Genomic DNA, 25,653 nt, shown 5'->3' with positions numbered 1-25,653 from the left:
TAGCAATTTTATTTTTTCTACTCAAATTTATCCTTTCCGATTTGCAAAGCATTCCTTCGCCGGAAGCAACTGTTACAGCCTGTGGTCTGGTCTCCACCTCTAAAACATCACCTTGCATTTAGTGGGATATAAAGCACCCATGTTCCCTCACCAGGCACAATCCCTACCACTGTGGGTAGTACCCAGTGTTAGCCCTTTGTAGAGTAAAGCTATTGAAATGAATGGGGCAAGTAAGCGTTAACTAACTAGTCTCATTCATTTCAATGGGTCTCCTCTACATAGGACTAACATTGGATATTACCCTGTATCTCCACATTTTGAGAGAGCTCTGAGAATTTTGGTAGTAGAATGCTAACCTTTCCTCAGTGTCCCCTCCTCAGATGGCTCCACAATTGTGCAGTCAGATTTGTAAAGCACAACTTACATCCCAGTGTGGTGTAATGGTTAGAAAGTCAGACTAGGGCTGAAGACCTGGGTTCAACCCCTCACATCGGCCACGATGCTCACAAGGTGGCCTTGGGCCCGTCACAATCTCTCAGCCTAATCTACCCCACAGGGTTGTTGTGAAGATCAAATGGAGGAGGATCATGTACACTACCTTAAGTTCCTTGGAAGAAAGGCGAGAGATAAATGTAATTAATAAACAAACATCCTCACAGTAACTGCGGGGTGGAGCGAAAGAATTTTCCCAACAATATATTCCCTGTTCTAATGCAAAGTTTTTGGGGTGGCTTGGTCTTGAGTGGGCAATTAAAGAGCTTTACTAAAGACCTGCTCTTGATGGAGACGAAAACTCCTAGAACTGGTTTGTTGCTAATGGATCGACACAGCTGCTTCCATTTTTGGACTCTTCTTGTGGGTACAGCTGTGGGGACTCTCACAATAAGCACCTGCACTCCAAAATTTACCAATACTCTACTGGTGATAACCCTGAGGCACCCTCCAAGTGCCATCTTCTTCCACTAGGCTCTGCCTTTGTCCCAGCCGGTGCAGACCCTATTCTGCCAAGCACAATCCTTTAGTTAGAATGCTCTGCACCTGATGGACATGGGGGCCAAAGTGAGCAGCAAGTCAAGTGGAAAGGACTCTGCCCTCTTGATTTTGGTCTTCACCCTGTGAGTTTAGTCTCTCTCCTGAAGACCCTGAGAAACAGGCTAATACATGCTTCAGGTCAAACCCCGAGATCTGGCAACCCACACACTTGGGCGCAATCATCCTATCCCCATATCTCTAAGGGACAAGCCTTACTTGCTTCATATCAGTCACTCCACCAGCCGCAGTGCTCAGTTGGACACAGGAAGTGCTAATCAAATTCCACTGGCACTGGATATGCCCTTTGAAGCGTAGCATTTGTTGCTTTGCTACATGCAAAGCAGAAGCGACTAATACAAAACTATATGAGTTTAGTAAGAAAAAGAGGAGCCAAGCCTGAAAAAGTGCCAGTGTAGAAATGAAGCTGCCCTTGGATCCCACGCCCCTTTGACCCAGGAGCCCTGCCCCATAAGTGTGGGAGCTAGTTGTGGTTAGGCACTGGTAAAGGAAATGAACCCTGTACATGGTCAGAGGCACCGCTTGCTTTATTAATACTTCACATCTTTCCAGGGCTGGGCCTCGGCACAGAAAACAGGTTATGGGGCTAAAATTAAGCCAGTAATAATGCATAGACATGAATGACAAGCCCAGAGAAAGTACAGTGGAGGGGAATCATATAATAGTGGGGTTGGAAGGGGCCTACAAGACCACCGAGTCCAACCCTCTGCTCAGTGCAGAAATCCAAGTCAGAGCATCCCTGACAGATGGCTGTCCAGCCTCATCTTGAAAGGGGGAAGGCACATTGTTCAAAGAACAGGTCTGATACAAACAGGATCCATCCAACATCTTCTTTCGAAGCTGTAGGAAAATGTTTCCTGGTGCTTCTGCTGTAGCCAGGAGCTTTTGAAGGTGCTGTTTCCCTCTACACCTTGAAATGCTTTCTTAAGCTTGGAGACATCTCTCTTTCGGTGATATGTGGCAATGGGAAGAAATTAAGTGCTTTTCCTTATTATAATAATAGTGCAACATATTAAAATCCTTGCAGTCTGGCACTGCAGTCTTTAAAACTTAACATTGTGATCAATGTATGCTTTTTGCCCCATACAGGTAAAGAAGCAGAGAGAAACAACAGGAAGAGAGAATCTCACAAAATATTTGCCGGTACAGAGGGTATGGTAATATACCCTGAATCGGGGGGGCAGGGGGAGGAGAGGACAACACAAGGCAAGCCACAGGTAGAACAATGCCTGGAAACCATTCTCAAGTGTCTGAAGAAAGCAAAATGCTTCTTATGGATCTGTCCCCTTTTCCAAGGAAAGGATTGGTAAAAAGGATTCCAAACAGAAGCAAATGTCTGAGCTCCTAATTGCCACTCTGCCTCAAAATTCTGTTGGGCTTCTGGGTCAGATTTCAGGAAGTCTTACTCCAGCACCATTCTGAGATGTGCTTTTTTCTTGTTAGGGTACCCTAAGTGAAGCTAAGGGCCAAACGAGATACAGCAAGGTAGCCATGTTGGTTTATTCATTTACTCATCTGCCTTGTTCATGTTTAAACAGGAGAGTCTTATTTGAACATGAAATGGGCTGTTTGGGAGAGGGGCGCTAAACCCTCCCCCCATACATGCACACACAGAGACACATAACACACACAAACTTTACCTCTTCACCAGCTCAGGCACTTTTCTCCCATGCCAGCTTTGACAGAGTGAGCCAAGAGAAAGAAGCGCCTGACATGACAGAGTGTGGGGAGGTAGAAAAGGAGAAGAGAGAGCAGCTCCCCTCACCCATACCCACCTTTTCACGTTCAAATATGACCACACATGGACCACAAACCACACAAACTTCATGTGTGAATGGCGCTATGCATGCGGCTGTTAGCTCCTGGGGACCTGTAATTTCAGGAAGGCCACTTCATTAAAAAAGGCACACTATAATCTCCTGTTTCCATATGCCAGAGTCACAGCAAAGGCTGTGGGCATTCAGTAATTCTGCACAAAGGTGACGTTTGGTATTGAGCACAGAATTCAGCATCCTTGTGAAAATCGAAAGTTTCTAGGCCCTAAGGCTTCACATATAGTAGGGATTGGCAAGAAATTCATTCCGTTCTCATTTCAATGCCAGATTTGCACTTCCCACACCTAAATACAAGCCAGCACACAGTTTACCATCAAAACCCATACATTTCTAAAGTCTGCGATGCAATTCGCAAAAAAAAAAAATAATGCATACACAAATGTGAACCTTTCAAAAAAATGCATGCAAAAATGCATACACGTGCACAAGAATGCTTGATTTAATGGGGGAAATGCGGTAGTTTTGCAAAAGTACACCAAAATGTACTTTTAAAAATGTGCATGAGAATGCATACCAATTTCATGCAGATTTTAAAAAATTGAAATTTGGTGTGGAATCAGAGTAGAACGAACTTAGCAGTGGCAAACTAGAACCTGAGCGAAACTGAGCTTAATAGATTCCTCCTTCTCTACATACAAGACAGGTGGGCAATGACGACAGGCAGGAACATGGTTTTAGCACAAACTATGTAAATTATACAGGGAAAGGAAAAACATAGCCCCCACCACATGATACCCTGGTTTGTAATGCTGTTTTTCCTGGCTGCATGAGACAGCTGAACCAGCTGCATAGGATGTTCTCAAGCGCACATGCCCAAGTTGTTCAAAAGTGGCACAAGCTTTCAGACCTGCTTCCCACAGGAAATATTAGCACACGGGATTATAGCACATTGCGAGGGCAGAAATGCATTCATTGCACACAAAAGGTCCCAGATTCATTCTCTGGCATGTCCTAATTTTACAAAAGATCTCAACAGCACTGAGAAAAACCTTGGAATGCCACTGCCAGAAAGTACCAGGCTAAACCAATGGTTTGACTCATTATAAGGCAGCTTCATATACCTCAAGCCTTCATAAATTCATTGAAAGATAAAATATTATGAAATACATGGTTACGAGTTTGTAAGAGGAGGATCAGCACTGCATACCCCACTAGCTCTTGCCACATGTGTAGACTTTTTGAAAATAATCCGGAGTAAAGTAGAAAATATTCCAGAGGAGATCTGCATAAATCATTATGTAGTGGGGAAAAGGCCTTCGTTTCTTCCTTTATACTAACAGAGTACATTCATCTGTCTGTATGTTTTTGGTCAGACACACAGACATTTGGTAACAGTTGGTGTCTCTGACCAGATTTTGCCCATACAGAAAACTGAGGAAGAGAAACTAGGAAAGAAATGCAGCTGTCTTGGGCCTGTCCGCAGAGTGCTGCCCTACCCACCATCCAGCTATTAGTGCAATTTTTCCTTCCATTTGTTTCATGTCTGTCTCCCAGAGGGAAGCCCACCAAGGATCCCTCAGGGATACCAAAGTAATTCTTTCCCCCTTCAGTTTGTCACTAGAGAACATATCCCTGTTTGCTTTAGGAAGGAGCTCCCTCCTACTGGTAGACTTCAAAATGTGAGCTAGGCCTCTTCCTTCAGAGGCTGTGGTGGAGCCATGTTCCTTCACAAGGTTGCATCAGCCGACTTGAGCTTGGTCTCCATTTCCAGTCGCGCTTCAGCCTCTTTGTACTGACTAGGAAACATGCTGCTCCCAACCAACCTAGCTGTGCCTTCCTGCTCGCAATCCCCAGAGATCGTAAAGGGGGCAGATACCCCAGCATGGATGGCATAAGCATCAAGCAGGAGCTCATGATCTGCAGCATCTGGAAAGTCCATGGTAGACGGCAGCAAAACATCACTCAAGCTGGGGCCACTGTAAGGAGAGAAGTCTTGAACCAGGTTATACTCCTCAAACAGGTCCGGCACTGTGATGCGCTCCAAGCTGGTCAGGAAAGTCCTGTCTTCGGGACAAGGAAAAGAGCCAGCTGCAAAGAAATCACCACTATTCAGGGATGTTGTGAATAGTCACAGACCCCTACACAAAACATGAGATAGCTTCCTAGCATAGCAACCTCTCCTTGGTTCCCCCTTGGCTCAGTTGTGAAACCAGCTTCATTTAGAATGGCGGAAGAGTCCCCACCCTCCTAAAATGGAGGGAGAGAAAGAAAAGAGGAGCGCAAACCCTGGGCACTCTCACGCTTTCTCCCCAAACCAGAAATAGCCATAAGGAGCATTCCAGGCTTGCACTTCAACACTGGCTCACTACCACTGTGGCTCTGCCAGCAGACTAGGCCCAAGGGGCCTTGTGGGAAGCTTTTAGTGTGTGTTGAGGGGAGGGGGTGCCACGGGCATTGTTCCCTCTTTGCCCCTATTGGGGGGAGGAAATGGAGGTCAGTCCCCTAATAAAACAGACTTTTGTCACTGACTGACCTGCTGATGGAGTTGAAAAGTTGAAATGGTCCATGTACCCTGGCTTCTTCCTCTTCCTCTTGGCTTCAATCCCATGAGGGTCTGGGGAAGCAAAGGGAACTCTGTCATATCTGGCCATGGTATGCATACTACACAAACCAGATTCATGATCCATCCCCATTGGCGCAAACCAAGTGGCTGGACTTTTGCCCTCAGGCATACAAACCTGGCCCAGAGAGCTCCTCCAAGACATCAGGCATGCCTTGCTTCCTCTTTTTGTTGACCCTGTACGTGTCTGTAGAAAGATGGAGCCATACTATTATTCTTATTTTCTTTGTTACATTGACATCCTACCCTTCCTCCCAGGAGCTCACAGCTACCCCCCATTCAGGCACTGGTCAGAATTGCAATATGCCACCCTGTTGAAGCCCAGTCATTTTTTACAGTTAGGAAATTAATGTTGTTTGTTTCAAAGATTTTGAATGAGATGGCTAAATCTCAGTAGTGGTTTGTTTTGTCCTTTAACCCGTTCCCTACTATTAGAATTTTATTCCGGGCCTACAGGTGGGGCCCAGCACCAGTGCCAAGGGTAGGCATGGCTGGTACGTGCCAAGAGCCCACACCCCAGCAGGGGCCCACTGACAAGAGCCCCCTGGACTTGCTCCTCCTTTTCACCATTGCACGCTGCTTGTTCACCTGCCTCTTGCTCTGGCCCAGACAATGGTGGCAGAGAGCAGGAGTAGATGCCACTGCCTCCTTGTTCACTGGCATTCTGCCTGTCAAGCAAGCAAGTAGCAGTGATGGCAAAGGGAAGGAGCAGTAGCAGCTGGTAACAATGACAGTGAGAAGGGAGACTCGCTGAGGGAGTCTTGCCCAGGGCCCCTCCAAATCCTGGAGTCGGCACAAGCAGGCCCATTTATTTATTTCTATTTTAAACACGTTTTGAAATGCAGTTACTTGTAGGTTATGTGATCAGAGATGACAGCGACTGAAAGGCATTTAAATTTTAAATACCTTTAAATTTTCAAGGTATTTAAAGAGCAGGGTATTTAAACCAGTCATGCAAGGAGAAGGTGTGGAAATCGGAGGCGTGTTTTAAAAGTCTGGGTTTTTGTCCCCTGTATCACCTTCTGTGACTTGCTTCTGAGTAGACGTACGTAGAGTTGAACTGCATTTTGTATGCTTGAAACCTGTTGCACTGGGACTTACTTCCGAGTACACATGCACAGATTTGAGCTGCACTTTGCATGCTTAATGGGAAAATGTCCAGATCGGTAAGAATTACAGTTGTGTATGCGTTTACATGTGTGTATGCCACGTGTGTTTGTGTGTGCCAAAAAGGCCTGCGCACCCCAGGGCCAAAAGGTTGTGCGCCCGAGCTAGATGGTCTGACCTGGTATAAGCCAGCTTCCTACATTCCTATCATACCATTGTCCTTAGGCAGGTAGGTGAAGTTGAAGGCCTCGCTGGAGACGCTGTCTGTCAACCGTCTCAAGTACACCTCCACCTCCACTGGCTCTGTGATGTCCAGGTGCTGGTAGGGTGGCGTCTTGAAGACAATGGCAATCTGCCGGTGAACATCAGCTTGTGAGAAGTCGGCTTTGCCCTCCCACGTGTCCTTCCGGAAGATGATGGAGATATCTTCTGCAAGGGTGACAGACAAGTGGAGGTGAGGACAGGGTGCGGAATGAGAGTTTGTTGAGCGCTGGCGGGGTGTGGGGGGCAGTCCTTCAGCTAATGCTGGCTACTTCTAAATACTTCCAAGACATCTTCCCACTGTCACCCAAACAACAGTTCCTTATGCACTTCTGACAGGGCTGGCGCCAAGGATAGGCATGGTTGGGCACCTGCCAAGAGCCCCCTGGATTTGCTCCTCCTCTTCATCATTTACAACCCTGCTTGTTTACCCGGCTCTTGCTCTGGCCTGATAAGCAAGCAAGCGATAGCCATGATGAGAAAGCGGAGAGCAACAAAAGGAGCTGGTGACAATGGGGGGGGAGAAGACAGAGTCACTGAGGGAGGGGGCCCATTGAGAATATCTTGCCCAAGGGTCTTCCTAAACCTGGAGCCAGGACTGACTTCTGGCCAATCAGAATCAGAGTCAGTCCTGGCTCCAGGTTTAGGAAGACCCTTGGGCAAGACATTCTCAATGGGCCCCCTCCCTCAGTGACTCTGTCTTCTCCCCCCCATTGTCACCAGCTCCTTTTGTCGCTCTCCGCTTTCTCATCATGAAATCTCTGATTCTGGCCAATCAGAGGCCAATCAGGCGGGCTCAACAGGCCTGATTCATTGCGGAGTGGAGCCTTTAAAAGGCCCCCGGAGTTCTCTTCACTTACCTTTCTGGACTTTATCACACAGCAAATACAGCTCCTCCCCGCCTGTGCAACTCCCGTACTCCTTATTCATCCGGTAGATTTTCAGCTCTGATGTGTTTGTGGATTCTGTGCAAACCAAAACCCATGGTGCTAGAATTTGGCCCTCTTTGTACAACCTAACCACACCCGCATTTTCTTTTTAGCCCTATACTCCCTGACCACTGAGTAACCACAACTGGCCACTGAGTAATGACAATTGGCCACTTCTGGCCTGTCCATACCACATTTTCTGGGTTTTGTAGGATCTCGGCCCTGCCAAAAGCACTTGATCAGCCTGATTCCTAACTCCCTGGGTACTTCCAGATGAGGCTTTTATTTTACAGGGGCCCCAGATGATACCATCTACCAGCCGTAACCCTCCCATGTTTCCCCACTGACTTGCCCATTTTTTTTCTTACTGCGGAAAATCCATTAAGTAAGAAAAGAAAGAAAAGAACCATCCCGTCACTGTCCTCTTCAGAGTTGTTGGTTTTATTTGCCTTCAGTCTCTTCCATTATTTCCCTTTGTGGCCACTACCAAAAATGACCCATTGCCCACTACCCTCCCTTCCAAAACTCCCCATTACTTACTCTTATCAAAGATGGGTTCTGACAAGACGGGGTTGAGGTGCCGTGTCTTTCCCATGCCATCCTGGTAGGATGCCTGAAAGCAAATCCTGACCACATTCATGTCAACCTCCTGGTGATTTTTTAATGATCCAGCTGCACAGAGAGAGAGACAGAGAGAGAAAGCATGAGCAAGAACATACAAATCAGTCTTAAGAACGTAAGAAGAGCCCTGCTGGATCAAACGAAGGGTTCATCCAGTCCAGCATTCTGTTCACACAGTGGCCAACCAGCTGTCAACCAGGAACCCACAAGCAGGACATGAGCACAACAGCACCATCCCACCCATGTTCCCCAGCAACTGGTGTACATAGGCTGACTGCCTCTGGTACTGGAGGTAGCACATATCCATCAGGACTAATAGCCATTGATAGCCTTTTCCTCCAGGAATTTGTCCACCCCCCTTTTAAAGCCATCCAAATTGGTGGCTATCAAATATGCAAATACATATTTTGGTATGCAAATATAGAGCTCGGCCCACAGAATACAACTAGACCTGCACCTCCCACACCATGCCTACTTAGAAAAATGGCTGGCCTACTATACGGCCAGACTATAAACGCCAACTATAAACGCCAACTATAAAACGCCATGGAAAAAATCATCGCACTTTTCATAGTCTACACATACAAACCAGTATTTTGGAGTCTAGCCTGATTTGGAAGAGTTTATATACAGCTTCCAGCCAGTCAGGCCTGAGATGTTCTGCAAAATGGCAGAGAAAGGTCATGTTCTGGAACTATTAGGCCTTAAAGCAAAGGCGTTGGACCCAGTGGAGACTGGTGGCTCCAACGTCAGTGGGGCGGTGAGGTCTAAAGGTCCTTTAGAGCTCTGACTGGTTCTGGCTGAAACCCGGAGCGGATTCACCGCCCCACTGACATCGGAGCCACCAGACCCCACTGGTTGGACCTCAGGCCCATGGGCCAAATCCAGCCCTCCAGGATTTCTCAGATGGACACACCCTGGTCTGGATGTTTTACCGTCTTTTGCCCAGGTTTTATTCCCATTCTAAAAGACCAAAATGCTTCTGCTATTGGCAGTATGAGCTTTAAGCTACAATATGCTGGTATTTTGGGCCCCATCCCCCATTGCTAAGGCCTCTCTTCCTAGATCATGGTTCTCGTCCAGGAAGAATCAGTGCCTAATATCGGAACCCAGCCCCAGCCCAGCCTCTCAAGGCTGACAGTGGCTCTTAGAGGCCCCCCTCCCCAGGTCACCTTTGAAAGGATCAATTCCAAGTTGTAGCTTTTTCTCTATGGATTCTTCTATGTCCTTCTTCTTCACGCACTGGATCCCAAGGTTGTTAAAGCTGCCAAGCAATCAGAGGGGAATTTGGGGTCAGGAGGCAAAAGGAGAAAAAAAAAGTTGTCGCAAAGGGAGGCATTTCAGCCCCACAGGCCCATATGAAGCTGCTTTATATGAAGTCAGACCGTTCATTCATCCAGCTTGGTACTGTTGACATTTCTCAGGATTTCAGACATGGGTTTTTCCCAGCCCTACATGGAGATGGGAGAAATCGAATCTGGGACCATTTGTATCTGAAGCAAATGTTCCACCTCTGAACTACAGCCCTTTCCTGAATAAAATGCTAGAACGATGCTACCTCTTCACCACTATCCACTACCAGACCCAAATGTGGAATAGAGAGCAGTCGTGTGGTTCTGTCATTATATCCCTTTCTTGGATGTTACAACCAGCGGAGGCTGGTGGCTCCGATGTCAGTGGGGCGATGAGTCCGCTCTGGGTTTCTGTCAGAACCAGTCAGAACTCTAAGAACGTTAGAGTTCTGACTGGTTCTGACAGAAACCCGGAGCGGATTCACCGCCCCACTGACATCGGAGCCACCAGCCTCCGCTGGAACTTAGGTTCTCTGCAAGGGGTCAAGAATCGCAAACCGTTACCTGTGCTTGGGGTTGACCCGGGGCTTTAGCGTCACTTCACAGAGGCCGTTGCTGCAGTCTTTCCCCACCAAGCTGTGGGGGTGGATGCGATGCGGCCAGTCTTTCCACACCAAGCAGGCTGTCACCTTCACTTCCGGGATCCCCGCAAAGTTCTGCAGCTGGGGGAAGACAGAGAGCGAGAGGCATTCCTCCGGTGGCCATCATCACCAGGGCGGGCTCAGAGAGGCCTCAGCGGAGTGGCCTCACCGGACCTTCCTAAAGGCAGGACCTTTGTGCGTTCTGTGTAAGTGGAACACGCCCTCGGCTTTTTCTTTGGTTTTTTTTTAAGGCAGGGGCTTCTGTTCCGAGCAGGGCCAGCTCCCGGTTTTGGAGGGCCCTTGGACAAGAAACTTCAGTGAGTCTGCCTTCTCAACAGCATTATCACCAGCTGCTGTTGATCCTCCTCCTCCTCTTCATCATGGCTCCCGCTTGCGTGCTTGACAGGCAGAGCGCCAGGGAGCAAAAAGGCCGTGGCCTCTGCTGCTTCTCCTCACCACCACCGCTGTTGTCTGGGCCAGAGAAGCAGGTGAACAATCAGGGTGCAATGGTGGAGAGGAGGTGCAACTCCAGGAGGGCTCTTGTCAGGGGGCCCCTGCTGACGTGTGGGCCCTTGGCAAGCGCCCCACCATGCCTACCCTTGACGCTGGCCCTGTTTCCGGGGCACACATGCCAGCGGTGGGCCAAAACCACATACTTATTTATTTAAAATATTTCTTGGCCGCCATTCAGGGCAGAAGCCCTCCCAAGGCAGCTTGCAGCAATAAAATACATAAAAATACATACCCATTCACCCACCTCTCCCATTCACACATATTCATGCACATGAAGTGGCTCTCCCTCTGAGCACCCTATGCTAAATGTGTAGCACACAGCCAGTGGAGGGTTCTTTCTTTCTTTCTGTAGCCCCTACATGCAGGCTCAAATTTAAGGGGAACGAGGCTGGGTGGGAAGGTGCATGGTGATTCCATTCCAGATTGAGGCCCTCTGTACTTCCACTAAAATAAAATTTAATGTTAGGATCAGCTATACATTTAATATCGTTTAGGCGCTAGGCTTTTTTCAAGCCTAATCACTGGATTGGGGGAGGCGGGGTTGTCGCAGCCCACGAGGTTAACCCTTCTCTCCCCAGCTGTGACTTCCCCCTCCCCAAAATTTTGCACATGCACACGCGCCCCACACAGCAATTAGGATTGAAAAAAGACTGCCATTCACTCCCATGGCCAGTCGAAGAGGCCCTGCATGCTGCATCTGGTCCACAGACTGCCAGTACTACATCAGCGTTGAGACTTCCCCAACCTGTTGCCCTCCAGATGCGTTGGACTACAACTCCCAGCAGACCCCAGCCAGCATAGCTAATTGTCAGGAATGCTGGGAGTTGTAGTCCAACACTTCTGGAGGGCCCCAGGTTGGGGATCTCTCTCTCTCTCTCTCTCTCTCTCTCACACACACACACACAGAGGCAGCTCTATATTTGGGGCAAATGGGGCAGTGACCCCCTCTCTGTCTCCCCACCCACTTGTGGTAGAGAGACCCCACCCCCCACAACCAGGTACATTTGCTCCACTGCTTCGAAGGGCCACACGTGGTCTTCTCCTTCCCTCCTCCGCCAATCTCAGTAGAATATGGAGCACCTGCCATGTCCTCTGCCCCCCCCCCCGCCCCAGCCCCAGGAGGCACCCGTTGCCACCGCTAGACCTTATGGCTGCAGAGAATATTGAGAGGGTGCTTCCTGATGCCCGTGGGTGGACATATCACATTGGATCTGCCTTTGACAAAAGAACAGTCATGGTTCTTTATGGCCCAGGATGTGCAACCTGAAACCATTGCAGCACCTGGCAGAGCCTAATTTGAACGTCTTCAGCCTCCTCCCACAGCTTTATAATGGGTTGAGACAAATTCATGGAGATAAGGCTATCGCTGGCTATTAGGCATGATGGCTATATATGGCCGCCAGGATCAGAGGCAGCTGCTGAGGAACATGAGTAGGTGAATGCTATTGCACTCTTGTCCTGCTGCAGGCTTCCCAAAGGGACTGGGCTGGCCGCTCTGCAAACAGAATGCTGGACTAGACAGGCCTTTGGTCTCATCCAGCATGGCTCTTATGTTCTTAAACTGACCTTTCCCTTTCCTCACAGATGCTGCAGCGTGTATGAACATCCTTCTGTTGACGGTTCTCACTGAGCCCTTAGAATGATCATTAACATTCCATGACGTAACAGCAGCCCAGCCAATGGCTGGAGAGGGGACTACACTGCAGAGTTGAGCCTATCATACATGGAACACTGCAGACTTGTGGAGGGGCAGGGGGCTACTGCCGAATCCTTGCTTTCCTCACCAATATTGATAGACGATTGCCACTGTCCCACTCTAAGCCCCTCCTTCCTGCTTGTGGGCAGAGATTCACCCTGGCCCCACCCTCCACACTCACCTCAATGGATGGCAGGGTCTTGTTGGTGTCAGTGCTGCATTCTCCCAAGATGCTTCCAGCTGACCTGCCTTCACACTGGTAACGGAAACGCATCCCTCTCTGCTTGGGCTGCTCTGCAATTACCAGCTTGGGTGGCTCCTGGATGTTGTCGTCCAGGGGCTCTTGGAGCATCGAGGGACGCATCAAAGGGACAGGAGGGGGCCAGGGGGCCTCGGAGCGTCTGCTACTACTGGGCAGCAAAGGGAGAGACGTCCCTCTTGGAACCAGCTGGGGCCTCAGCGTCAAGCTATTGAGGTTCTGTGAGAGCTGGGATGCTGACGGGTCTTGCGGGGCGGGGGCGGCGGGAAGGCGGGGGGGCCCATACGACTCCAAGCCAAGCTGTAGCAGGCCCATTCCCACAGGCTCGGCTCGGCTCTGCATCCCAGCCGGTGACGCCACGTTGGAGCACCTGGGTATCAGCCTGGCCGGACCGTTGAGGGAGAGCCTGGCCGGAAGTGGCACGGGGCTCACCTCGAAGCCATCTTCCTTGATGAGCTCATCGATGATGGCTGGAAGGCAGTTCGAGAGAAAGAGAGATCAGCTTCCCGGTTCAGCTCAAGGCACTGGGATTCACGTTATTTCCTGATTTATTTATAGGTTTCTTTACCCCACTCTTCAGCCAAAAAAGGCTCCCAGAGTGGCTTATGAAGATGACTGCTGAGACAATCCTTGCCCTCAGGCTTATAATCTAAAAGACATGGCACAAATGGAAAAGGGATTGGGAAGGACGAGGAAAAAAAAGCAAAACTTAGCCACAAGATCTTAGTTTCAAAGTTCTTATAGGTGTTCTTTCTGGTGGGGAAGGGTGAAACATACTCCCTGCAGCTGTTCCTTCTCTAGCCGATGTACGAGCATTACTGACCATTGGCCAGCCTGGCTGGGAATGATGGGACTTGCAGTCCAACACATCTGGAGGGCGCCAGGTTGGGGGAAGGCTGTTATAAAAGAACCAGGTGCCAGGCTGTGACAAAGGCAGATTAAGTACATTCTAGGAGCAGCAAGCTGTGGAATTGCACAACCAAACCTGATCTCTTTGTTTTTCCTAGCAATGAAAGTGATCTAGTCGCAAAATGCCAAGCTGGAACATGGAGAGCAAGGGTTGGGGGGGAAGGTTGCCAATTTGTCAACCAGTCACTGAAGCTGTGCTTACACGAGGGGTCCCCAAACTTTTTGGACCCGTGGGCACATTTGGGGATTTAAGAAACTATCAGTGCTACCACAAAATAGCTTCCATGGAGGATGTGGCTAGTCACATAATGGCTGCTGTGAGTGCCTGGCTAGTCAAAAGACAAGTAATTCCCCCAAGAAACTGAGTACAAGCAGAGGAAGGGTCTGAACCCCAAAGCCAATCGACATATTTGATCCCACAGAAGCACAACAAAATACCCATTCAAGGTCACAGTCCTATGCATGCTTACATGGAACTTCATGAGAATTACTTCTGAGTAAGCCTACAGAGGATTGCTCTGCTCACGCTGCACACACACCTTTCCCCAGCCCCAAAGGAAAGGACAATGCCCCCAGTCCCCAACGGAAAGGAAACAGTTTTCTGTACTTTGACCCCATGCTCAGCCACTCCGTTCCCCACCTGGTGCTCCTACCTCCTCCTCTGCCGCCAGAACCCCTGCCTGGGAAGGTAGCGTGTGTGTGTGTGTGTGTGTGTGTGTGTGTAGAACAAGAGAAGGGGATGCAAAAGGAGAGAAAAAGAGCAAGGCTAGGAGCTGGGGCGGGAGGAAGAAATGGCGACATAAAGGGGTGAGAGGGAGATAAAGAGTAAGACTAGAGGCTAGGATGGGGAGAAAAAGCAAGGCAAAGGGAGAGAGGGGAGAGAAAGAGCAAGGCTAGGGACTGGGACGGGGGTCAGGGAAATAGCGAGACAAAGACTGAGGCTAGAGGCTGGGATGGGGAGAAAAAGCAAGACAAAGGGAGAGAGGGGAGAGAAAGAGCAAGGCTAGCGGCTGGGGGGGAAGGGGAAATAGCAAGGCAAAGGAGTTTTGGGAAGAGAAACAGAGCAGAGGCTGGGACTAGAGACCGGGTAGGGCCAAGAAGCAATTCCTTCCCTCTCTTCCTGCCTGCCAAACAGCTGATCAGCGGCAGGTTCACGAACAGTAAGGAGAACCTAGAACACTCCCATTTTCCAAGTTTGTTTGTTTGTAATAATTTTTGAAGGGAGCAGGGAATGAAGAGTTCCGTGGGCACCATTAGATGCCCCCGCAGGTGCCGCATTAGGGATCCACTGTGCCTTACACACTGGCTCGATCTGCAGAATTAGCCAGTGATATTCATTATCTATCACCATGTTGCAAAAAAGCTTTGCATGCCAGGTTCTACATTTCAAGGAACTATTAAAAGGCAGCACAAGAGCAGGCCAGGGTTTTTTTTCCCTTGTAATATAGCAACCCACCTAGGGAAATTGGGCAGGCAGAGGGAGGCGTAGAAAATGCAGGGATCACCAAAGGGAGGGGGGAGAGATCATGGAGTAGCGATATGCACCCCTTTGTGTCAGGGCACTGGTACACCTTGGACATGAGAAAAGTCAGACTACCAGGGGGAGGGGGGCGGGATGGCGCTTATATTTAGGAACTTTTGTACTTCCTTCCCCCAAAACTCAGTCTCCGTCAAAAGCCTTTCCAAAATGCTTTTTAAAATGAGAGAAACAAAACAGATGATGTTGATGGTCAAGGACACCCTTCTCTATCCTGATGCCCTCCAGATGAGTTGGACTACAACTCCCAACATCCCCCAGCCAACCAGGCCAGCTGAGGAATGCTGAGAGTTGTAGTCCAACACATCTGGAGGGCACCAGGTCGGGGAAGGGTGGCCAAGGACATTGGGAAGGTATCTTTCAAGGAAGGGCAGTTTTAAAATAGCCAAACAAATAAAGTAATAAAATAAAGAAGTCTTGTGTTCCACTGCTCCTTTGGTGAAGATATAAGCCCATCCTTTGGAGCAAAGGAGATTGGAGCAAAGGCTGGCAGTTCATTTCTGGGCCTTGTTAGGGCCATGTTATCTGAAGGATCGCCTCCTCCCATATGTGCCTGCCCAGACCCTATGATCACTTCAGGGGTCCTTCCCCAGGAGCCCCTGCCAAAGGAAGTAAGTCGGGTGGCTACCAAGAGGAGGGCCTTTTCTGCTGTGGCAGAGCGGTCCTGGAATGAGCTTCCTAGACAGGATTGCCTAGTGCCTACATTGTGCTCTTTTGGGTGCCAGGTGAAGACTTTTTATTTTCCCAAGCATTTTAGTCTGTTAGTTCTGTTGTTTTAAATCTGTTATTATATTTTAAATCTCTGCACTGTGGCTAGATTTTATTTTGATTTGTACTTTTATACTGTAATTTTAAACATTTACATTTTATATTGTAAGTTATGATGTATTTTGTGGCTTTAGTCATTTTGAACTGCCCAGAGAGTTTCGGCTATTGGGTGGTATAGAAATGTAATAATTAAATAAATAAAGGTACAATCCTATGGGTTGCGCCCTGGGCATAAATGCTCCCCCAAACTCAGAGGCTTATAAGTATCCTCTGCCTTGCGCCTCCCGCACTGCATTTAACCTAGACAGGCGATTTCGCCCATCTAGCGGAGGCTTCAGGGAGGGGGAGGGAAGAAGGCTAGAGCAGCAATAGGAAAGGCTATAAGCCAGCTGCTCTGGTCTCCTCCCCACCCCCAGGAAAACCTCCTTTCCCCTGTCTCTGTGCTCCGTTTACAGAGCATGGAGAGGTAGCTGGCGTGGTTCTCTCTGCACCAGCTACAAGGGGGTGGGATGTGCAGTTTCCTGGCTACAAAGTCAGAGCCCTGTCTCTGACCTCATATCCAGGAAACCGAAGAATCCTTTTCCCCCCAGATGCTGTCTAAGGGGCATAGGATTGCTCTCCTCATAAATAAAATGTAAGCCACTCCTTTACCAGTTGCAGCACCCTTCTCAGTACACCAGATCAGAACTGAAGTCATTTCTATAGTTGATTTGCATGGGCAGGACTTCTCCAACTCCCTTTCTGCCACACCTGCATGTTGAGTGACTTCACACACACATCTTTGTCACTCGAATGCCTGAGACACAGCCCCAACAAGCAAACTATGATTTGACCGTTACATGTGAATCAAGCCGTATGTACATACACTCCTCATACAGGTCAAGAATTTCTCCTTACCTGAAGTTTGTTGCATACCCCCAAGCCCCAGAGTGCTTACCTAATTCATCTGCAAAGGAAAAAAGAAAGAAAAGTAGCATTTTTAAGTTAGGGCACAGCAAATCCCACATGTCTGCACAAAATAGCAAAATAATTTGACTTCCTGATCAGCTCGGCCTTCATCCAGTTTCTAGCCCTCATGGTGGCAGAAAGGGGTGGACAGCAAGGGTTGTTTCTACTAGATGTAAAAATCAGGGAAAGCAGGGGTAAGAATTCCAGTGATCGTGGACATAAAAGTTCCACTGAGATGACCTCCCAGTCTGGGCTTTCAAACGTCAAGAAAAAAATTGCTCTTCCCATAGCAAATACAGAGACCAAAGCATTAATGCATCACTACTTTTATGCAATGCGAAGAGAAAACTCCCTGGAAAAGACCCTGATGCTGGGAAAGACTGAAGGCAAAAGGAGAAGGGGACGGCAGAGGATGAGATGGCTAGATAGCATCACGGATGCAATGAATATGGACTTGCGCACGCTCCGGGAGAGAGCGCAGGACAGGAAGGCCTGGCGTGCTATGGTCCGTGGGGTCACGAAGAGTCGGACACGACTGAACGACTGAACAACAACATCCTGATTTGCACAACTTTTATGCAAATCAGGACCAACAGCACTTCTGTTGAATGGGATGTTCAGGAAGAAGGATTTACTTCTGACTTGTATTTACTGGCCCTGCACCTGTGCCTTTACCACCAGCCTGGCATATGGAAATTCAACAAGTAACGTTTTTCCACACCCCTTATCCCCATGCCAGAAAGACAACAACCTGCTGATTTTTCGTACCCCAGGGAAAAAAAAAGGAGAAGAGAAGATAGCAAACACAACTGTACCATTCACACAGTATTTATCCCCAGGAGTAAATTGCACATTTTTCTATGGCAAGTTAAAGAAAAAAGTAACCAAGAGACTCCCCCTGAGTTAGAGTTACCAACTTTTTTCCCCCTTGCCAACCCCTGCTCCTGCACCTTTAGCAATAGCTGAGGCTGCAGACATTAGCAGGTAGTAATTCTTATATCCATGCTGTGAAAGCTTCTACAGAAATCAGCAGCCCCTCAGGTTGCTGTTAAAGGCACAAGAACAGGCAAAGCTATTTCTTTTCTACGTCACTTGCTAGTTACAACCAGAGTTCCCCTCTTTCCCCATCCCACAATTCTTTGCAAGCGCTCACCAACAGGGCTTGGTCTGGAACCACTTATTGTAACCAGTTGCTTCCTACAGAGGGAGAAGCCATTCTGTTCACAGCAGACAGACACCTGTGAGAGCTCAGTGGTTTTCTTCCTTGCCCTTCACTTTTATTTCCTCTTTCACTGATAACCAGTTAAGAATTAAACTCCAGGATCGTGCAGAGGAGTTTGGAGGGACACCCATGAACGGAAGGCTAGTGGTCCTTACCAGAGGTCTCTGCAGTCGGTTGCATCACGGACAAGCTAGAAGCCGTAAGGGCGGCACCTGTGAAGAGATGAATACAAGATACTGGATGTGATTCAACCAATCCTCCTAAACTGGATTGCCCACAGCAATTCAGCCCTCAGCTCTATTCAGGCATTCTAGACATGTACAGAATCAACACACACGGGGGACGAGCATGCTAACAGAGTTGTCAGTTTCTTTTTTAGGCAGAGTTCCTATGCCTTAAAGAGCTGCAGGACAACCAGAAATCTAGCAGGGAAAAGTCTCCACTCTCTTTCATTTCATTCATGTATTATATTTCTATACCGCCCCATAGCCAAAGCTCTCTGGGCAGTTCACAAACATTAAAAACCATTAAAATACATTATGTGAAATATAAAACCATTCACATAATAACACAGAACAAATAACACACACAACAACATTTATCTAGAACAAAAACAGCCTGCCAGAGACAATCAAGAGACTCATTATACACTGCCAAATGCCTGAGAGAAGACAGCAGTTTTAACCTGGCACTGAAAAGATGACAATGCTGGCGCCAGGCAGGCCTAGTCAGGGAGATTATTCCATAAACGGGGAGGCACCGCTGGAAAGGCCCTCTCCCTTGTTGTCACCCTTTGAGCTTCCCTCGGAGGAGGCTCCCGGAGGAGGGCTTTAGATGCAGAGAATAGTATGTGGGTCGATTCATGCCAGGAGAAGCGTTCAGTCAGGTACTGTGGTCCTGAGCTGTGTAGAGCTTTATAGGTCAAAACCAGCACTTTGAATTGGGCTTGGAAGCATATAAGCAGCCAGCGCAAGCGGACCAGAGTTGGTCTTATATGTTCAGACCTTCTGCTCCCTGTTATCAGTCTGGCTGCCGCATTTTGCACAAAGTGCAGCTTCCGAACCATCTTCAAAGGCAGCCCCATGCACAGCACATTGCAGTAATCTAACTTGGAGGTTATCAGAGCATAGACAGCTGAAGCCAAGTTATTCCTGTCCAGATTGGGGTGTAGATGGGCCACCAACTGAGGTTGGTAGAAGGTACTCTGTGCCACTGAGGCTATTAAGGCTACCACCTTCTGTAGCCAACCATACAAGTAGGAGCAAAACCACTGCAATGCAGTGCCTCCCACTCCCAGCTCAGACAATCGCCCCAGAAGGATACCGTGGTCGATGGTATCAAAAGCCGCTGAGAGATCAAGGAGAATCAACAAGATCACACTCGCCCTGTCTCTCTCCTGAAATAGGTCATCATACAGGGCGACCAGGGCTATTTCTGTGCCAAAACCCAGACTGAACCCAGACTGAAATGGATCTAGATCATCAGTCTCATCCAAGAGCGTCTGGAGCCGGTTGGCAACCACCCACTCAAGAACCTTGCCCAGGAAAGGAACATTTGCCACTGGCCTAAAATTATTATGGTTTTGAGGTTCCAGGGAGGGTTTCTTTAGGAGTGGTCTCACCACCACCTTTTTGAAGTGGCCCGGGACCACTCCCTCTCACAAGGCAGCATTTATCACCTCCCTGGCCCATCCAACTATTCCTTTCCTGCCAGTTTTTATAAGCCAAGAGGGGCAAGGATGTAATATGGAAGTGGTCTTTGTATCTACAGGTGGGGAAAGGACTTCACCTGATAGATACCTGCTTGCCATCCAGCTGCTAAACACTGCCTCCACTACCCCCCCCCCAACCAGGTTAGCCACTCTGGAGTAAAACTGCGACTGAACTGCCTATTTACTGGTGGCTACAGGATTTATTCTCTCCTGCACCTACAGACACCCAGGCCAAAGATGCAGTCTTCTACACTCCCACGCATTTAATCTCAGAACCAGATATATTCTGTTTGCCTGGTGCAAATTTCCTCCCCACTCCAATTTCCCTCATACTAGGACCACCAACTAGCCTGTTCCTGCATCTTTAACAGCAGCTTGATCTACAGACATTAGAAGGTGACCATGCTTGTCTCCATTCCTTGAAAAGCATCTTCTGCTCATTTCCACAGATCAAGCGGCTGTTTAAAACACCAGGACAGGAGGCCAGACTGTCATCTTGTGTTGAATCCAGGCAAAGTCCTACTTAAAGTAGAACCACTGAAATCAACGGGACTTCAGTTAGTTATGAAGCCTGGATCCAACCCCATCTTTGTTTTCTGGGCAGCTGCCAACTCTATCTTGCATTTATTTATTTATTACATTTATATACCATCTTTTTCCCCTCTTTCAAGGAACCCAAGGTGGCTTATGTGGCTGTCTTCCTCCTCCCCATTTTATCCTCACAACAACAACCCTGTGAGGTAGGTTGGGCTGAGAGTCTGTGACTGGCCCAAAGTCACCCAGTGAGCTTCCATGGCCAAGTGGGGACTAGAACCCGGATCTCCAAGCTCCCAGTCCAACACTCTCACGGCTACTCCACACTGGCTTTATAGAAGGCTATGGGGGGCGGGGGTTAGGAGATGGAGCTTAAGGATTTCATTAAATGCCCCCTACGTTTTCCTATGATTTAACCAGTGCTTTGCACTCCTAATATATTCTTACTGCACCTGATTTTCTCCAAACCACAGACATATCTACACCTTCCTTCTGCACACTCTACCTTCTGAGGTCAAAGATCCACACTTCACTTCTATGGAACCATTCATGGAGACAAATTCATGGAGGAGAAGGCTATCAGTGGTTACTACTCATCATGATGGTTGCATATTACCTCCAGTATCGGTGGCAGTATACCTCTGTACACCAGTTGCTGGGGAACCTGGGCGGGAGGGTGCTGTTGCACTCACGCCCTACTTGTGGGCTTCCCACAGGCAGCTGGTTGGCCGCTGGGTGAACAGAATGCTGGACTAGATGAACTCTTGGCTTGATCCAGCATGGTTCTTCTATGTTCTTAGCCAAGGTTCCACCTTCCTACTGCACTTTCCACCATGCCCTGGATGTAAACGATGGAACCAAAGAACACCTCATCACCACTGTATCCCCAAACTCCAGGGACAAGAAACCTCCTGCACTCTGGTGATGCACATATTAATTAAATGTCTCTGATGTAATATATACTTGAAGTATTTTTAAGTGACATGATATAACAGTTACTAGCTATGCAAGTACGTCGTCCACAAAAGCACTAGCCCACAAAACATTTACTAGCCCATGTATTCCTATGCTAAGTCATTTGTAACCTAAAGCACCAACTTTTGTAAAGATTCGCTGCCTGGAGACAATCATTGCTTGCCACAGGTAACCAGATGAGGACAAATGCCTATTTAACAAGCCTGAATTATCAGGAACAGCTGGGGGGGGGCAACAGAAGCACCACCATAACACTAAGGATCAATACCAACAGCAGCCAAATGACCTTCATAGAACAACCATTTCAAAGCCATCAAAGAATGCCAATAAAAATGATCCTCTCTGCGGGCGTTCGGAGTGACCCAAACACATATTCACCCATCTCTCCGCTCAAGAAACGTCCTTGCTCATCACTTCCACAGAGGAGGTGGATCTGCCTTTTAATACAAGTACTGTCCCTATGGTTGCTGAATAACAGGGAGGGGCGGGCGGGGGGGCGGGCGGGGAATCCCCCTCCAACTGACCCCCTCCTGTTCCTTTAATAGCAGCTGGGTCTGCCTAAATCAGCCAGTGTGAAGCTTGCCTCAGCACGGAACGGATCAGGCCATCAGGCTGCTGTGTGCAACTCAAGCTGCTCCTGCCGCTGCTGCTATCACAAGGAGCCGGAGGGGGGGGGGCGGCGGCATGTCCCCCTCGAACCAGCTGCAGCGTTCCCCCGGTGCCCAAGCCTCGACCTGCGCCGGCTCAGCCCCCCGCCCCGCCACGAGCCACCCGTCCCCGCGCGGAAAGCAGCATCACTCCAGCCCCAGGCCGGCCGTCTCTCTCGCCCAGTCGTGCCCCCCAGCGGCCCCATACCTAGCGGGGGAACCAGCATCTCTTTCTCCTGCAGCGGCGGCGGCGGCCGGCGCGGGTGCTGCTGCTGCTGCTGTCTAAAGCAGCTCATGACCTGGGCTTGGCCCACATTCCCCCTGGGCCGGCCCGAACGCCCGAACTCCCCCCCCCTCTTTTTTTTTGCTTTTGCTTTGATGGAGGCCGAGGGTTCTTGGAATTCCCCTGCTCCGCCGGCTGCTGCTTCCTGATTGGCGGGGGGCCCTGATGAAGTCATGCTCCGTGGAACGGGAAAGCCCCCTGGCGGGCGGCGGAGGGGCGGGCTCTCCTGCTTTCGCTGCGCAAACCAGCGAGAAGAAAAGGGGGGAAGCGACGCGAAGCCCAGCCGGGGGAGCGAGCAGGCGCTCGGGGGGGGCGGGGGCCGCGCTCCTGGACGGCAGGCGAAGGCTGGATGGCCCCGTGCTGCCGCCTTCGATTTCTTGCCGCGCCGCCCGCGCAAAACCGAAACACCAGGCCGCCCCCATAAGCACGGCGGGACTTGCCTCGTCTTTGCAGGAGCAGGCTTGCCGGTCGTCCCACCTTCTCCAACCGGCCGCCCTCCGGGTGGGTTACACTGCGACTCCCGTGATCCCCAGCCAGCATGCTGGCTGGGGATCATGGGAGTCGCAGTCCAACCCATCTGGAGGGCGCGAGGCTGGGGAAGGCTGCAAGTGGTAATCCATCATTCCGTTTCCATCCGTGGCCGGCCAGGAAGATGCCTCTCTTGCCTTTAAAAAGGGTATGGTCAAGGACCCCCAAATTCCTCGGGATTTGGCCTGGAGTTTCTTATTTTCTCTCTCTCTCTCTCTCTCTCTTTCTCTCACTCACACACACACACACACACCACTTTCCTTTTTCCCCCTTTGCAATACAGTAACATAACAGTTTTCTTCAGGGATCCTGCTTGGTTTTTATGATTAAAAAGAAAGGATAGAAAAGGAAAAGAAAGACCTCACCAGCCATCTGTAAAGGCGACAACCTTGCCCTGTTGATTGCCACCACCTTCTGGTGCTATTCTGAGGTAAACTGCCCCTAAACCTGGAGGTTCCATTGAGATTTTCGTGGCCCCTGCCATAATAAGAGTTTCTTATTTTCTCTCACTCTCACTCACACACACACACCACTTTCCTTTTTCCCCCTTTGCAATACAGTAACATAACAGTTTTCTTCAGGGATCCTGCTTGGTTTTTATGATTAAAAAGAAAGGATAGAAAAGGAAAAGAAAGACCTCACCAGCCATCTGTAAAGGCGACAACCTTGCCCTGTTGATTGCCACCACCTTCTGGTGCTATTCTGAGGTAAACTGCCCCTAAACCTGGAGGTTCCATTGAGATTTTCGTGGCCCCTGCCAATAGAGCACCTTCCCTAACATGAATTTCACTCAATAACCCTTGTTTTATAATCTAGCAGCCCCTCATCAAATACATCTTACAGCAGTGGATTCCACGAGTTAATGATGCACGCTGTGTGAAGAATTACTGTCTAATCCAGGGTTCCCCAACCTGGTGTCCTCCAGAGGTGTTAGATTACAACTCCCAGCACCCCCAGCCAACCTGAGGCCCTCCAGATGTGTTGGGCTACAACTCCCAGCATCCCCAGCCAACCTGGTGCCCCCATATGTGTCAGGCTACAATGCCCAGCATTCCCAGTTGGCTGGCTGGTGATGATGGGAGTTGTAGTCCAGCACATGTGGAGAGTGCCAGGTTGGGGAAAACTGTTCCAGTATGATGAGAAAGGAAGAAAAGAAATTCACCTTATTAAAAGAAATTTAATAAATAAATTTCCCCAACTTTGTAAACCTCGGCCACACTCCATTCTTCAGGCTATTAAAAGCCCTTTCATAATACTTAAAATTGAACTTATTTTGAAGGGGGAAAAAATTAAAAGGATACAGTTTGGAGACGGTGGTAAGGTTGTCAACTGGCCTGAAAATCAGCATGGTTTGTTCCTGTGCCTTAAATACCAGCTCGATGACCAGCTGACACCCTACGTGAAGCTCTTCAGGAGGAATGAGATGCAAGTGTCGCTGCTCCTCTCTATCCTCTGAAGCAGCCCCCCCCCCGTTGCTCTCCAGATGTTTTGGACTACACCTTCCAGAGTTCCTGACCATTGTGGCCATGCTGGCTGGGGCTAATGGGAGTTGACGTCCAAAACATCTGGAGGGCACCAGGTTGGGTGCTGCTGCTCCGATAAGCTTCACCTAATATCTGCAGATTCCGCCACAGGACGCGCAGGATCTAGTCAACAACAATAATAAATGTAGTTGGCAACCCTAGTTGGAGGCGATGCAGAATCGCTTGCCTAGACACAGAGTAGAATATCTGTGGGGTGGTGCCTAAAAACGCGCATTAGGAGAGTGGAGAAGATCCGCCCTTTGACACCCCCCCCCGTGTAATCCTCCTGATCACGTGTGAAAAAGACGTGCAATGGGGAACTTAACTCCGTGATGCCATGTAATCTTATAGGAAGGGAGTTTAGTGCCCTTACCCAGCTCTCCTCCTTGTTTTGCGCCCTCTGCAACTTGCCCATACTGCAGGCAGGGCTCATGTTGGAAGACTCCTTTCTGGACTGTTTTACATCCTGCTGCGGCTGCTGCTGCTACGTTTTCCTCCTCTTCCTCGCTCCCATCAGCAGGTTCCACTTTGGGCGTCCCCATTTCCTGACTCATTTCTTGGAACGGGATGGAGGGGCAGCAAAGACGCCCAATTCTGGGAAAGGGAAGCGGGGCACTTGTGGGTGTGGGCAGAGACAAAGGCAAAGCTGTCATGACCGGAACTCGCATCCCCGCTCTCCTCCTTGGGCTTTTGGCACCGGAAGCTCCTGCTTCTCCCCGCCACCCCTCAACGCACAAAAAGTTATTGGCCAAGGGGATCAGACACGTGGTTTCAATCCACACAAGCCCCGTATACCAAAGAGAGAGCGTAGGGGCAAGGGAGGGCAGGCAGGTAAAATCGGGGGGGGGGGGATAGGTGTCAAAAGCTGCCATTCTCCAGACTTGCCATATCACCAGGAAAGCAAGACCATGCTGGGAGTTATAGCCCAGCACATCTGGAGGGCTCCAGTTTGAAGAAGGCTGTCCTACTGGATCAGACCAAGGTACCCTCTGTTCCTCAGCATCCTCTTTCCAACAGTGCATCCAGCCAGGTGTTTCCGGGAAGCCTGGGGCTTCAGCAGATACATTTGTCCTCGTTATCTGAAACTCAGAGATCTACAGCCTCTCTGCATATAGCTGAGAGATGGAAACGCAGATATGGAATTCAGAAGGTCCCAGGTCCAGTTGCCAGCACCGCTGCTTAAATGCGGGGCAGCATTGGGAAAGGCTTTATGTGCTCAGGTGAGGTTACATCTAGATCGTCACAGTTCAGAAACCGTGTACTTTCTAGTCTTGGATAATAATCACTGGAAGAAAGGCTTGGGA

The 25,653-nt window shown here is 49.3% G+C and overlaps 1 protein-coding gene across 2 annotated transcripts; it reads right to left on the bottom strand.

The window, feature by feature from the left end:
* Nucleotides 1–1,554: 1,554 nt before the first annotated feature.
* Nucleotides 1,555–25,017, bottom strand: RELB (RELB proto-oncogene, NF-kB subunit). Of its 2 annotated transcripts, none has more exons than XM_084814982.1 (11): nt 24,723–25,017; nt 18,304–18,360; nt 12,687–13,234; nt 10,220–10,377; nt 9,536–9,627; nt 8,283–8,414; nt 7,674–7,778; nt 6,766–6,981; nt 5,564–5,632; nt 5,359–5,439; nt 1,555–4,913 (listed from the first exon to the last, which is right to left on the bottom strand). In XM_084814982.1, the coding sequence occupies exons 1-11, from the start codon at nt 25,015–25,017 to the stop codon at nt 4,552–4,554; spliced, it is 2,115 nt and encodes a 704-aa protein (XP_084671108.1). In that variant the 3' UTR covers nt 1,555–4,551. The 2 variants fall into 2 exon arrangements, with proteins under 2 accessions (XP_084671108.1, XP_084671107.1); XM_084814981.1 differs by lacking the exon at nt 24,723–25,017 and adding an exon at nt 22,224–23,425.
* Nucleotides 25,018–25,653: the final 636 nt, after the last annotated feature.

The sequence above is a fragment of the Heloderma suspectum genome, chromosome 10 (genome assembly GCF_057233095.1).
Source record: "Heloderma suspectum isolate Gila_16-S chromosome 10, 16-S_ref, whole genome shotgun sequence".
Taxonomy (NCBI): Eukaryota; Metazoa; Chordata; class Lepidosauria; order Squamata; family Helodermatidae; genus Heloderma; species Heloderma suspectum.
Note: the sequence above shows the minus strand (reverse complement) of the source record. Positions and strands in the feature narration are given on the sequence as shown.

What these genes read in the sequence shown, in the direction of transcription:
- RELB (XM_084814981.1), bottom strand. Translation starts at nt 22,875, where the DNA reads ATGGGTTGGACTGCGACTCCCATGATCCCCAGCCAGCATGCTGGCTGG. An exon ending in CGGGTCAACCCCAAGCACAG is followed by an intron (nt 9,628 to 10,219) that starts GTAACGGTTTGC and finishes ATTGCTTGGCAG; the next exon opens with CTTTAACAACCTTGGGATCC. An exon ending in CTTTTCAACTCCATCAGCAG is followed by an intron (nt 4,914 to 5,358) that starts GTCAGTCAGTGA and finishes ATTTCTTTGCAG; the next exon opens with CTGGCTCTTTTCCTTGTCCC.